This window comes from Dipodomys spectabilis, unplaced genomic scaffold, assembly GCF_019054845.1.
Source record: "Dipodomys spectabilis isolate Male_0828 unplaced genomic scaffold, ASM1905484v1 ptg000207l, whole genome shotgun sequence".
Lineage (NCBI taxonomy): Eukaryota > Metazoa > Chordata > Mammalia > Rodentia > Heteromyidae > Dipodomys > Dipodomys spectabilis.
In genome coordinates, this window is record NW_024870884.1 from 723,098 (window position 1) to 739,249 (window position 16,152).

Genomic DNA, 16,152 nt, shown 5'->3' on the forward strand with positions numbered 1-16,152 from the left:
TACACAATGGAATTCTATGCCTCCATCAGAAAGAATGACATTGTCCCATTTGTTAGGAAATGGAAAGACTTGGAGAAAATTATATTAACTGAAGTAAGCCAGGCCCAAAGAACCATAGGTCCCATGGTTTCCCTTATTTTCAATAACTAGTATATGTCTGAGACAAGCAGAAATGGTCAGATAAATTGATGTTAAGTGAAATAAACTCCAAGTTAAGGACTCAAATGTTTTTTTTTTCTTTCTTGCTATTGTTTCAAACATATTTATAAGATATTTCTTTGTTGCTTTGTATGTTCCTCCCCATGGTATAAACCTTGTTTTCACTGTATTTGATGTTGGTATAATTTGTGGAACGGAAGGGAAGAAGCAAATTGTTTAAATGCGGATACAGGTGGACCCATTGCACCAATGAGATGTATAAGACGTTATGTCGAAAATGAACTTTACAACTTTGGCACAAGAGGGGTAGGAATGGGGGGCAAAGTGGTGGGATAAGGAAAACAAAGGAGGAGGCAACAATGCTTGATAAGAAATGTACTCATTACCTTGCCTATGTCATTGTAACCCCTCTGTACAGTATTTTCACAATTAAAAAAGAATAAAAAAATTTTAAAAATTTAAAAAAAAGAAAAATAAAGAGGAACAAAAAACCAGGATATTAGATGTTAATACACAATTGGCACCTCCAAAAAGACCTGAGACTGTAGAGAGGCCTGTTATAAGTTAGCTTGCCTTTAATTAAAACCATTCTGGAGAAGAATTGATTCTGTAGGGAGATCAAGGCAGCAGGAAGTTTTCTTCAGGACTGTGAATAGTAATTCCCTTTGGAGCATAGGTTAAATTCTAAGGATTTGAAATTATTATTTAAAACACAAGAAAAATACAAAAAGATAAAAGAAAACATAGAGGAGCAGATGAACTATTTCTACACTTATATTCAAGTAATGAATGGTTTGTTTATTTTTGCCTTCAGTTACCAGAGATGGTAACATTCACACTTTGGTCTGACTCGCTAATTTCTACACTCTCTTGTTTTTTGTCTTTGAACTACTTTTCCTGAGATTGCAGTTTCTAGCAGAAAGAAGCCAGGAAAACCAGCAACGTCACTCAGTTCACTGTACGATGTAACCAGAATTCCAAAACAGTGGCTAAATTAAATCTTCCCAGAATCAATGGACTTAGTAAAATATTTATTGACAGCGGCTGTAACATTTTCCTTCTCTCTTAAAAACAATGGTAAACCATAACCAAAATAATAAAATTAAGTTTAGAAAGAAAGAGAATATCTAGCTAGCTTTAGCTATTAAAAGTATTACTGGTAGTTCCAAGGCAAGCTGAAGATACTTAACAAACATCAGTGGTTCAGAAAGGCAGTACTGGACAGGGGCAAGCTCATAGACTGTAGGATTGGATGTGTGAAGAGAGTACCTGGAATTTGACCTCTGCAAAAGTTTTCTGCCTGCATTGAAAAGTTGTTTCCCTCTTTTTATGGGGCATTGAAGTTAGGGAAACTTCAAGGCTCTCTGTAATTACTGAAGTCCTATTAAAATTTTAGGTTGATAATTTCATTAAAATAATGATTTCCTTGACATCTATATCTTGGTTTCTAGAATGTGATATCATTTACTAAATCATAAGTGGTCATTTTTCTTCAGTGGAACCAGTAAAGGTAATGAAGGATCATCTATGGAATATACCTATTGTCATTATACTCTGACATTTTATTTTATTTTTTTCTGACATTTTATTTACCTATGTGGTATTCCAAGTTTCCAGAGTTTCTTCCTCAACTTTAGTCACACATATCTTATGTGTTAACTCATATAAGAAAAATGTTATTTTTCTCTTGTAGGATAATTAAAATAACTAACATGAACTAATTCTTTTCTTTATCAGCACTATGTCATTTACATGTTATCTCAATTGCCTTTTTCCAAGAGCGGAGTCTCCTGGGGCTTATGCCTGTATTTCCAGCTGAGGAAGCTGAGACCTGGAGGATCATAGTTTGAAGGCAGCCTCATCAATAAAATCTGGGAGATAGTGACCTCAATTACTCAGCTGAAAACCAGGCTGCATGTGTGGTTCCAGGGGTAGAGCCCAACCTATGAGTAAGAAACCTAAGCAAGAACTTGCACACTGAATTAAATCCCAGCACATGGAAAAGACAAAGAACAAAGACATGAAAAGAGAGATAGCAATGCTATTGGCATTGAGATCTACATATAGATTCTACATATTATTGTTTATGGTGATTTTTTTCACAAATTACTTAAGTAAACCTGTAAAAACAACAAAAACAGTTGTTTAATCCCTTTGTCATTTAGTACTATATTTATTTTTATTTCCTTTATAAATCAACAATGACATACATAGAGTGTAATGGCTTTCACTGCCACTCAGTTTCACAAATAAGTACATGTCAATGAAAATAACAAAAGTCTAGTAAAATGTGAGAAACGAGAGCAGTGCATATATATATATATACATATATTTATAATGGGCTAAAACTATTTTTAAGCACGTTAACCTATTACAATTGGTAAGTGAAAACTTGATAACAAAATCATAAAAATAATCAAGATATAATATGGTAAAGACAAAAAATCTACAATTAAGAAAAACGTGTTCAAAATTCTGATTCATCAAACTCTGCCTAATCAACTGATTTTGAATGTATGCTATTATTTATTGTTAGAAAATTTTCCTTGATAAAAGTTTCATCATTTTGAAAGAAAATGGAAATCATTAAACAACAACAACAACAAAACAGAAGGGGGGATATTCCTTTTGGGTGTGCAGCTTAAAAGTGATCTCTCAAGCTCTTCTTATTGAAATAGTAAAATTTAAAGTAAGACTTTAAATAGCAGTCAATTATTAAGTACCTATTAAATATTAGCCATTTTTATTTTATGGGAATGATAAGGGTGATGATGATGATTAAGGGTAATTTTATCTCTAAAAAAGATGACTATGCTAGTAGCTTTGATGATGACATGATACACATACAGACAATCTGGAAAGAAATAATTTTCTTACAAGTTCAAAAATGGTAACATGTACTTGACTACAGCATATGATCCTGATTGATAGCCTTGCTTTAACTTTAGTATGTGTACATTTATATGTCTGTGTGTTTAGCTAAAAATGCAAAGACACAAAGAGCCTGTTATAGAGTTCCCATACTTGATTGATTTCATAATTGAAAAAAATTAGTTCAATGTCTCAAATGTGTTGACAAATGCTAAGCAACCATCTCAGAAGTTGAAGACAGTAATTTTTGTTGTTGTTGCTGGGGTTTTTTGGGGGGGCATTTACTAATGTCTGTGGAATACCTATGCACACTTTGAGCAAAGTCAAGCAGAGACTTAGAAAGCATCGATAGCTAGCTCTCTGGTGCTATTTGACAACATTGTACAACATTATTACAGGCTTTACTGCTAAGTCAAGAATAAATACAGTCAAAATTTTAAGTAAGATCTGACCAATCCTGGATGAAAGCAATTAAAACAATCAAAACTAGTTCTCATCAAAAGAAGAGGCCCAAGAAAGCAGAGGTAGGGTACCCTTTTTTCCTATGGAATGCCATCACTTCAGAGCCTACAAGGCAGTATTAATAGAGAGGGGAAAAAATTCACAGACCCTCAAGTAACTTGCGGATCAAATAAATGGAACATACATAAGGAACAAAACAAGAATTGTGGTCTGAAAAGAACCATGTCAATCAAAGCAGATAATTTTGAAGGCAGTTTCTTGTCTTCTATGTATTTCTGGGTCACTCGAAAGCAAGTACTGCCTTGGCTGTAGGTAATACCACTGGAGAGAGGCCTCTGGGCAACCAGAGTGTCTCTCATGTGTTCTCTGACTACAAAAAGTCTTTGGAAGGTAATTTGATGGATGCTTTTCAAATTTTAGGTCAATAGTTTAAATTCTTTCTAAGTTGTTCATGAACAAAAGTGGGTGGTTGCAGGCTTTGAAAAACATTGTTCAGGTGTCACTCTAATTCTTCTAATAGAGATTGGCAGTGCAATTGATGCCCTTTCTTTCACTCCTGCCAGCACCACAAAGGGTGAATAGAAATACCATTCCAAGTGGAGTTCTGTTTCTTTTTTTTCTTCAACTTTTGTACACAAGAAATGTGAGACAAGAAAAGGCCAATGCCTCTTCATCTTTAGAGCAGAGGTAGCTCTCCAATAATAAGGCTACTAAATCTTTCTGAGATTTATTGAAACAAAATCTACAGTACTTTATAAGTAATATGTCTTACCTCATAGAAAATTAAATTGCATAAGAAAACACAGTCAAGGAAATTTTACTTATAACCCATATATAATTTTATTACCTGGACCTTAGAAATGAAAAGTTTATTTTGTTTTAATTTCTTTCTGTTTTCTGTTTCATCAGATGAATCAACCTATTTTCTCCCTTCTGAAGAAACAGTATCATTTCTGACATTTAATATGGTCATTGACATCTGTCAATCCTCTGTGTGTGTGTGAACACAAGTACCTGTGCTGATCCTGGAGCTTGAATTCAGGGCCTGGGCACTGTACTGACGTGTTTTTTTTTTGTTTTTTTTTTTAATTTTGTTTTATTTTGTTTTGTTCAAGGCTAGAGCTCTATCACTTGAGCACAGCTCTACTTCCAGCTCTTTTAATAGTTAATTGGAGATCAGATTCCTACAAGTTTTCTTGTCCCGGCTGGCTTCAAACTCGATCTTCAAAATTCAGCTTCTTGAGTAGCTAGGCTCGCAGGCATGAGCCACTGGCACAAGGCTGGGGTCTTTCAAACTCTTTTAGTTGTGTGTGTGTGTGTGTGTGTGTGTGTGTGTGTGTGCATGCGGGCAAACACACTAGTATTGGAATTTGAACTTGGGGGTCTTTCACTTTTGAATACACATCAGTTATGGCTGGTGCTCTTTACCCTGAGCCACACTTCCACTGTCTCCTTTCTGTTGGTTAATTGGAAGTAACAGTGGCAATGGTATTTTCTTCCTAGGCAGATTTTGAACACTAGTCCTCAGATCTCAACCTCCTGAGTAGCTAGGATTACAAGTATAAGTCAATAGCACCACAAATTTCAGTTTTTTATTGTTAGTAATATTTTTGAAAAAATGTTGTTCCCATGTGTTCTAATAGCAAATAATCAACAAGAGCAAACTCTTGAGTAAATTAGGGGGAAGCAACAAATTACCAGAGGAAAGTCATTCCAAGCCTCTTCCTGAGGAGGCTGAGGAACAACATTATAAAACTTCCCCATCGTTATAGAATTAAAGTAATATCTACCTATGAATCTGAATGCCTAACATCAGAGTTGGAGTGGAAGGTTTCTTTCTTTCCTCCAATCCAAAACTGTAATAAAAATAAATCCAGCTGTGTACAGACATCCAAGTCAGAAAATTACAGTCAGCTCTTGACTGTTCATTTGCAAAGCAAAAACATATTCCACTGCATGTTTCCAATCCCTGCATTCTCTCCTGTAATGATCGCAGCTAATCCCTGACAGCAAAACATGAATTCTTCAATTGTGGAAATCAATAGAATAAATGAATGGTAGGAACCCTCCATCCCTCTCATTTTGCTTTTCTTTCCAGTTGGAATTTTTATTCAATAGAATATAAGAAAGCACGGATGTCCCCCGCCTTATATCCCCTTCACACTCATGAACATCCCAGGGAGCTTACCTGTAGATTTAACAAAACAGCACCAATCCTCATGGCTTCACTAACTTCAAGGCTGTACATCAGCTGTGGGAAGCGGGGAGGACTTTGATTATTTGGAGGAAGTACTTCAATGTACACTGTGCAGATGGAGTGCCTGCAGAGAATGAGAAGAGAACACAATATCAAAAGGCTGTATCACACTTAAAGTTTGAATGCATCCTTCATTCATTTCTTGGGTTTGTAGGCTAAAGCATTCGCCAATTTTATAGGAAACAGTAAAAACCTGGAAGGATAAAACATAAAAAATTACCATCACCAAAATAAAATGTTTATGAAATTAATCTAGTAAAAGGGAATAAAAAACCCTACTGCATCTATTTTTCCTACTTAGATTAATCATAAAATTGTAAAGGATGACTATATAAAGAGCTCACAAATTATCTGGACTTGATTTCTGACTTTATTTTTAATACTTGTTATGATTTTTTTAAGGTAAAAATATGTTCTCTAACCATCTGGTAATGGGAACTGTGTTTCAGGCTCTCTTCTCAGGAAATCAACAGAGAGAGTAAGGATTAAAACAGCACAAAATAATATATTATGGATTCTCTTTCATTAATTTAATTGCTGATATTAATAGCTTTATGTGCATGTATGTCAAGATTCAAGATCATGAGATAATACTCACAAAATACGGACAAAATAAAATTGTTTCCATCTCTTTTAAAGATTATAACATGACAATAAAAATTTAGATTTAGTTAGACCCTTCTATGACAGGAAATCTTTCCTTGTAGAATATGAAGCAACTCTATTATAATAAGAAAAAATATCATTAGTATTAATGAATCAGCTGGTATTGTCGAGCAGTGAAATTGTCTTAAAAAAATGAAAGCTCAAGATCTAAGATGCCAGAGGTTTACAGAGAAGAGACACTAACTCAAATCTATGAACAAGACTTACTATTTTACAGGCTATCCTCTATACTGAGATTAATATATATATATATATATACACACACACACACGCATATATATATATATTACACAAATACAGCACCATTTCCTCTCAACATCATTTTCACAAAATTGTATGTGTATGTTTCTGTTTAAAATCATGTGTTATTATTTCTATCTGGGGATTAGACTTTTCTTCAAGTAGAATAAAACTTGTCATTAAATGCTTGAAATAAAAGCCATGGTCTGCCCAGGCACCAGGGGCTTCCTTGTTTGGTTCTACTTACATCAGAGACTGAGATTGGGAAGATAATAACTCAGAAAAGAGGATTCTTTTCAGGCCTTGGTAGAAGCGTTCTAGAGACCCCTTCTCATCAAAAAGATGGATGCAATGGCCCATACCTTTAACCTTAGCTACACAGGAGGCCTAATATTGGTGGATCTGGCCCAGAGACATGGTTTAGCAAGGAGCTACAACCTGTCTCCAAAGTAGCCAGTGGCAGTATGGGCTAGAGGTATACATAGATCTATGGTAAGAGCATTCACCTATCAAGTACAAAAAACTCACATCAAGATTTAGTATTTTGGTCACGTGAATTTTTTCCTAGAATTAATTAAAGTTAATAAATCATTCATACTCTTAAAAGTGTTTAAACGAGACATAGATTATGAACACTGAAATTTGGTTTACAGCTTTTTTTACTTTTTTTTTCCCTCTGCTTCTTTTCAAATAAGTCAAGGTTGCGATTGGTAATTACACGCTTTTTACCTCTTGCACTCAAATGTTAGCATTACTTGGGAAAGAGGGGATTTCAAGGTCTTGCCTGTTCTTCAACACTTTCAGCTCTCTAAAATGTATTTAAATACAAATTATTATTCTTGAGTGATGCTGCTTTTGAACAACATATATTTTCTGTTCCCCCTATCTGAGTAATGTCAGAAATGACATTCCTAAAACTGAATATCAATAGTATTAACAATAAAATGATAAAGCTATTATAAATAGTAGTAATTCAACAGCATTATTTAAGCACATAATAAAACAGGGCACTGACTAGGTACATAAAAATACTTTATGTGAGCATTTCATATTTAAATTTTATAGAGTCTTAAATGCATAAAACCGAGCATCTATCTAACCAAATTTTATTTGTGTAATATCATCAGTATGATGTAGATAAATCTTCATTTCTATCAGTGAGAATCCTAAAGTATTCACTTTTTCTCATTGTATAATAAATATCAATGTGGAACAAAAGACATTGCATATATAACAGAAAATATTATAACTTTAAAGACACTTGAAAATTTCTAACCGGACTGACTAGTTTTACAAACAGTAAATTAAAACATTTTAAATATTAAGTGACTGTATTAAAGTTATAAAATTAATCAACAACAGAAGATAAGGTAAACAGCAAGGTGGCTGAATTCAGAATCCACCTGTTCTATCTGCTTGCATCTATAAGAACAAATAGAAAATTTTAACTTACCCAATTGGTTTAAATATAGAAATATCTCAGGTTGTAACAAAGGATGTTATCTTATTGAATCTATAAATTATTTGAAATATTGGATTCAGAATATGAAATAAAAATTTCAATAATTTATATCATGAATGAAAGGTTGAAACAATGATTATAAGAATAAAAAGATGGATAAAGCAGAGTTGGAAAGGCACATTTTGTCTAATTTGAATTTAGAAATGATGTAATTTCTCCAGTATTATAATAACCAGTATAATAATCAATAATAAATAATAATATTGTAATAGTGATATGTAATAATAATTGAGAAGGTGTTGATGGCTTTGAGAGGCCTGTAAACTCTGCCTTGCAGTTTGCTATTAAATATGTCAATATGTGCCACAATAGATCTGCTTCATTTCTGCATTTCCACATTGTTTGAATGGCAGAGGTTATAGGCATTTCTATGGTTTTTCCTTGTAAGCTTAAAATACTACAGGTACTGTGATTTTATTTCCCTTTGTCTCTTAAAAATAGCATGCTATATAAGCTGTATTTAGAGCTTGTGCTCACAAGTTCTATTCTATATTTTAGAAACACAACAACACAACAATCTATAGAAGCAGAGACTACAAACCATCATAGGAGGCCAAGAAAAACAAACAATAGATAGACCAGCAAACAAATGAGCAATAACAACAAAAAACATTCAAGGGTTATTACAGGGAAGAGGGAAGTGTATGCCAGATGCATTTACATTCAAAACAGGCCCAGAACACCCGTGTATTCAGAGTAATAAACCCTAAACTACAAGTTCTATACAATTAAAGGGGAAGGAATTAATAAAAGAAGAATCAATACTTGAGAAGGAAATACATGGAAAATAAGTGTTAGTTTTAGAGCTGCTCATTGATATGATCAAATGCCTCATTCCCTTCAAACTCCCACAATGATTTGGTTTCTCATGTCTCCTAAGCTTGGCTCTTGTTCCTTCACTTGGATTTCTGATTACAGTGTCGGCTCAAATCTTTCTGCACTGTATTATCTCTGATCACAAGCCTGGATTCCACTGTGGTGCCAGCTGATGACAGGAATGTGGAGATACCATCCCACCAATCTTATATACCCACTGCCTCCCCAGCAAAAGAAGATTTGTGGAAGCACAGTATTTTTGTTGTGGTGGTTGTTGTGTTTTAAATTATTCTTAAGTACTTGTATATAGGGATTTTAACTGCACAAATCAGCTTGTAAGTATGATGCATCCTGGTCAATGTTACCACTTCAATTATTCTTCAACATAGTTTAGTTTTTTCTTAAAATTCATGACGATTCATTTGTTTATTATCTATTTGTTCATTTATTGAGTCATTTAATGTTAAGTGTAGGATGCAATGTTATGTATGATAACATTTATATATTCACAGGCAAAACAATTACTTAACTGGAGAGAGAACTATTTAATCAATTGTTAATTAAAAGCTGCCTTAGATTCTGTGAGAAAAAAATAGGAATACTAAAATGATACTATATCATGTATCAATCTTTTTGTCAGAACTTTATTAGAACCAAGGTAAATTTTCTAAGCAATCATGAATACCTAAGTATTCATAACAGAATTAAATAAGTATATACTCAATTTAACTGAATTAAGTTAAATGACTTAAATGTACCATTAACTCAAATAATATCCTAATTTATGTTAGAACATATTTTAGTTTTGCACTTTTTGTCTCTCCTTTATAAAAAAAAAAAAAAACCACACTATTGTGGCTGTAAAATACTCCTAATCTCCCTGACTCATTATTTTATATCACCTTCTTTCCTTCTTTCCTTCCTTCCTTCCTTCCTTCCTTCCTTCCTTCCTTCCTTCCTTCCTTCCTTCCTTCCTTTCTTTCTTTTTCTCTTTATTTCTTTCCTTCTTTCTTTCTTTGTTGTGGGGATTGAACTCTGGACCTGGGCACTAGCCCTCAGCTCTTCAGCTCAAGGCAAGAACTCTACCAGTTGAGCCACAGTCTTCTGGTTTTCTGGTGGTTAATTGGAGATAAGAGTCTCACGGACTTTCCTGTCCAGGCTGGCTTTGATCCTCAGATCTCAGCCTCCTGAGTAGCTTGTATTACAGGCCTGAGCCGCCATTGCCAGGCTTGCCTTTATTTTGAGAGTCATTCTTATTGAAGTTTGTAAACACAAGTTGTCAACCCACAAAAAATATGGAAAAATTTCTATATTATGAAATTTGTTACCATTGCTTTCGATGGCTCCTAGCCAATTTTTATCAAATTTCAACATTTATGACTTATTTATTATTTATTGATAATTACATCTCCCCACTATTGACAATTACTTGCTTGATAAAAGACATTTCTGTCAACCTGCTCCAATAGTGGTATTGCACACAATTGTCATTTCCATTGCTTTGCCTTTCCCAAGTTATTTGGTACAAGGGCACTAGAGTCATTTTGCAGAGAGAAAAATATATCTCACCTGACTATGTCTCATAATGATAAATGACCAGAAATGAATCTAAATACATAGGCAATATTTGATACAATAAATATAACTGTGAATTAAGAGAGGAACCATTCCATATTTTGTATTGAGATAAGCAGATGGAGAAAATGAGTCAGTATCAATATCTTGCAGTACAAACTAGGATGTTTTCCAATGGCAAAAAGGGTTTACATTTACTATGTGATAGAAAATGTAGAGTAATAGTGACCTAGAGTCACCATATCAGTAGAAAAATTACATAATTTGCAAACAGAGAAGCACAGAATGTAGTCAAAGTAATCTATACATGTGTGAAAATAGAACAAAGCCTGCTGAATGTGTTTCATGAAACACGGGGAGTTGGAGGGGCATTGAATTAATTTATGAAAATATCACAATGAAACCTCTTTTACAACTATTATAAACTAATAAAAATAGAAAAAATGACAATGTTGGCTTTTAAATAGAGAAAATATATTCCCGTTTACTTACAATAACAAGGACAAAATAATAGGTATTCTTTACTTGTCAACTTGCCAAAAATCCAAATGTGTGATATTACAAAAAACTGGAGAGACTGTATAAAGTCTCCAAATATTGCAGTTGGAATTGTGAATTGTTACTTATAAAAAGGCAACTTGGCTGTTATATAAAAGTCTTATAATTACATAAAGTCTAAAAGTCTTATAATTATGTAAAGTCTTTTATGGATCTGATGGGATTTTAATATAGTGATGTATTTGCACATGTTTAGAGTGATAATTAAGATGTGTGTTTCTCCACTGTCACTAAAAGAAAGAGTATCACTTAATAAAACATTAAAAGTGGAGTTCTTAAACAGACTCACATGAAGAAATAGTAGATTACTCTGAACAAAGATTTGAGGTAATTATCCAATGTTCATACAAACCCTTAGATGCATTGTGAAGAAAAAAATAATCTCACAAGTCTGACCAGCAGATATTCATTTATATTTTATTGGGTACTAAAGTCTGTCAAAACCCAATAAATTAATACATTTCAACTGGAGAATAGAAAATATGCAGGATATATGTACTTTATATGCATGTATACATGTGTGGATATTATATACTGTGTTACACATGTATTTTAACAATTCTTAGTAACTGAGAGATGTCTCCAAAACCCTGAGATATGACATGCTGCTCACACCCCTGTGACTTTGTTTGAAGAAAATAGCCTTTGTCTCACTTTCTGGCCAATTGCCATTCAGTAATACGTAGAAAACATGCCTCTAACATTACCCATTTCTTGCACCAGAGCAGACCTGCCTCTGCTGTGAAATCAGAGTTAATTATTTTGTGGCTTAATCTTGACTTATTTTCCTCTTCCCAAAATTTAACCAAATAACAATATCCAGTTCCTGAGAATTCACCCTCTGATTTTCTGATCTAATTTAGTTGTTTATAGGATAAAAGAATGCTGGCTGAGTTTCTTAAATTTAATTATGGGGTTAAACAGGAGCAATGAAAAGACAGTATTGGATCTAATATAAATTACCTTCTCTCTGCAGGAGGAGCATTATCCGCTGCTTGGACCGTCAGCGCGTAAGTACTCCCGACTATCAATTCCACCCCAGGAGCGATGCTGATAAGCCCTGTTGTTTTATTGATGATGAAGTCTCCCTTAGCCCCAGCCAGGATTTCATACGTGATCTCTCCATTTGACCCTTCATCTGCGTCGACTGCAGTGAGCTGGAATTGAAAATCGCAACATAAACATCCTCTTCGGATTCAACTTTGCACCACTGTTTGTCATTCTCCATTAAAAAAAAACCAGAAGCTTATGTCCAAAGACAAAGCATAAGTTAAGACTTCTCGGCATGTATGCCTTTGTCTTTCCTGAATTAAGAAATCACAGAACTGAGGTGTTTGCCTTTTCTCATGAGACTCATAAGGAAAAATGTTGTTGGACCTTGAAGACTGTTTATATTTAATAATATAAAAGAGGAAACGGCTAACAATCTGATAGCCCTATAGGAAATGTAATATTGTCCTTGATACAAAAACACATAAAACCAAGGGGATAAATAAAATAGAAAAGGCTTATGTTTATTGCTGCTATCCATCTATTTGTCTTAAGGCCATACATTTATAATGCTTTTCTGTATTATGTGGGGCACATTGCCTTACAATGGACCGATAAGGCCTAGCACACTACAAATAAGTGCATCTCTCATTAGAGAATATCATGGCAGGTGCAGCCCAAGAAAAAGTTTTGTAGAGAAAAGAATCTATTTCAAGCCTCTAAAATAATAAATGTGAATAGAGGTGGTAAACACATATTCAAAATCCTTTCCAAGCAATTGGTGTCTAATAGAATATATTTGAATGATGGAGTGTGATAGGAGAGTAACTATTGTCAATTCCAGAAGTCACATTGAAGTGAAGCAAATTTGTTAAGCAAAATAAGACTCTTGGACTTCCTGACTCATATACATTCACTAATGTGCATTCTAATGTAATGAATGGTGTGCATTTTACATACATTCCCAGAATTTTCTGTTTTCACTACAGCACAATGATGAATGCAGAAGGAAAATGGCTTATTTCACACATGGGGAAAGTTTTCCTTTGAATAAAGAAAACATGTTTTGGGCGTAAATTGACCTGTACAGTTATTTTCCAGTTTATAATTACATTTTCTTATGTATTTCAGCCCATTTTACATTTATTCAGTAGCATTTGTTTATCATGTACAGCTTCCTCCAGGAATCTGACAAATTCTTTGGTGCTTGCTATTCAATAAATCATGACTTTGCCTAGAAATTTCAGTTTAGATGCATAGTAATTAATAGCCCTATAAAAGTTTATGTTTAATGGCCCTAATAAGTGCAAATAAAGTTTTCATACACTCTAGCTTGCTTGCTAAAGGTGATGCATGGTGTGTATTCTCTTTCTGCCTTTTTATTATATTTTGCATTTAGAATATAATGCATGTAGGAATATCAGTAATAGAAATAATTGAGAAGACAAAGGAAATTTGTCAGCCAATAATGAAGCTAAATAATTTGCTTGGATATTTTTAGGTGGACAGATGTGGCTTCCACAAAGGAAGACATTTCATAACACAAGTCTGGGATTTATATGTAGATGACAGACACAGGACCTAAAGGCAAAAGAAAAGAGAACTATTTATGGAAAGAGTTGAAATGATGTACACTTATAAAGAATTATTCATGTCAGAAAAATTCTTCATCTTTTTGTTTGTGGATCACACTGGAGGGTTGATGTCATAGGAAATATCAATTTGATTAGAGTAAATCATTTAAAATGTCTCAGGAAATCTTAATTAAAATTTAGCTCAAACTGGATTTAATATAAACATACTTCCTGGGACTTAAATTGGCTAAAGGGATTTAGTGATAAATGACAAGGCATCAAGCAAAGATAGGCAGTGAAGAGTGTGTTTCAGGAACATAGGTATTATGGCTGGTCTTATTTAACATTTTCATAAATGAGGTTGGAAGGGAGGATAAGCTGGATGATAATTAAATTGAGGTAGACACCCATCTGGGAGGCACTGTGAATACCAAATCCAGCTGCAAAACACAGGCAATATAAACACCCCTAAAATTACATAGTCAACCAACCACATATCAGAGCACATACTCAGAGAACACAGGAAGCCATAAACAGGGGGAATGCGCAGGAGATGAACCACAAATGAATTACATGTGTTAGTTATTTAATTAACTTTTTACTATTCTTTTCAGTTGTACTAAAGAATAACAGTGGGGCTGGGGGCCGGTGGCTCACACCTATAATCTACAACTTAGGAAGCTGAGATCTGAGGATCATGGTTTTAAGCCAGCCTAGACAGGAAAGACCATGAGACTCTTATCTCCAATTAACCAGAAGAAAACCAGAAATGGCACTGTGGTGTAAAGTGCTAGAGCGCTAGCCTTGAGCGATAAAGCTCTGGGACAGCAAACAGAACCTGAGTTCAAGCCCTAAAACTGACTACTAATAATAACAATAATAGTAATAGTAATAAAAAAATAAAAGAATAACATAATGAGCTAAGTGTTAATTTTATTTGCCCATATGCAAACAAAAGTATCATATATGCAAAGCAAAAATATCTCAAATAAATTATCTATACTCCAGATCTAGAAAGTAGGGAACAGAAAACAACTCTTGAATTCCAACCATTAATAATGTGTTCATCCAAGTACTTAAAGATGGGCGTTTGATGGTTTATTGCTATAATCCTAGCTACTCAGGAACCTGAGATCTGAGGATCATGATTTGAGAGCAGCCAGGGCAGAAAAACTCCATGAAATCTTCTCTCCAATAAATTACTCAAAAAAAGCCAAGAGTGGTGCTGTGGCTCAAGTGGTAGAGTGCCAGCTTGAGCAAAAGAAATTTAGAGATATTGCCCAGGCCCTGTGCTTAAACCCAGGACTGAAGTACACATGCATGTGTGTGAGCACAACCCTCCCCCGACATGCACACACACACAAAAAAGAACCTAAAATCAAGAAGATTTTAGAGTAACATTCAATGATGCAATGCAGAAAAATGCTTAGTTCATGTTACCTTTGTTATCAGACTGTAGGGTAGATATGAATATCAGGCACAAACTTGTGTTGAAGATAGGATCTTAAAGATGAGAATATGCCAGGGAAAAGAGACTGAGAATGACTCATAGAAAAGGGAAATACACATGTAAAGATAGCTATGTGCTGCCTAATGACATCAGAGTCAGCAGTTTATTGCACTGAGCATGGTGGATTCTTGTGTTTATAACGAAGCTGGAACATTCCTGTTACCTGGTGAAATAGCTGTTGTAGCATCGCAATGCAATCCATTGCTTACATATTAGTGGTCACACTGGGATAAGCAAATTTTGCCCTGCATGTCACAGTATACACAAATCTGTCAGTACCTAATACTTGATAATGGTAGCAAATGATTATATTAATGTTGCATGAATTATTATAGTAGTGTATGCATACTTCCCAACCTATACTTCCTATCAATATTATAGAGCTATGTCTCTGCAGTAAATATAAAATTTACTGTAAAAGAGTATGCCATGTTATTACAGAAGTAACTTCATATATTTTGGTTGCAATATCCCTCAATGCTATTTCAAGTAATGGGTCCTTATCTTTCATTTTTGCATGTATGAACTCTATGAGAAAATTATTTATTTCTCCTATCTCTGTGGTTAAGCAACACATGACTGGTCTATAAAAATGTGGGTAATGCTGGGCACCGGTGGCTCACACCTGTAATCCTAAGTAATCAGCAGGCTGAGATCTGAGGATCGTGGTTCAAAGCCCAGGCAGGAAAACTCAGTGAGACTTTTATCTCAATAAACCACTAGAAAACCAGAAGTGGTGCTGTGGCTCAATTGGTAGAGTGCTCACCTTGAGCTGAAGAGCTGAGGGACATAGCCCAGGCCCAGAGTTCAAGCCTCATGACCAAACCAAAGGAAAAAATAATGTGTGCAAAAATAAGCTAGCATACATTGAATCTGAAAAGAAAAGTGGAAGCAAGTTGATTAGGGATTGATTCACTTGTGATGAAAGTTTGAAAACCATTGCATCAGCATA

At 34.4% G+C, this 16,152-nt stretch overlaps 1 protein-coding gene across 12 annotated transcripts in view; it reads right to left on the reverse strand.

Annotated features, from left to right (window-relative positions):
- The window catches only part of Pcdh15 (protocadherin related 15), a 450,667-nt gene that overhangs the window by 174,915 nt on the left and 259,600 nt on the right, over positions 1-16,152 (reverse strand). For 11 of the 12 annotated variants that reach the window (XM_042696488.1, XM_042696486.1, XM_042696489.1 and 8 more), the window contains 2 exons: positions 12,090-12,283; positions 5,681-5,813 (listed from right to left, as the gene is read on the reverse strand). In XM_042696488.1, coding sequence (XP_042552422.1) covers positions 5,681-5,813; positions 12,090-12,283 — 327 coding nt within the window. The remainder of the gene's footprint in view (positions 1-5,680; positions 5,814-12,089; positions 12,284-16,152) is intronic. The other variant, XM_042696485.1, reaches the window with a different exon arrangement.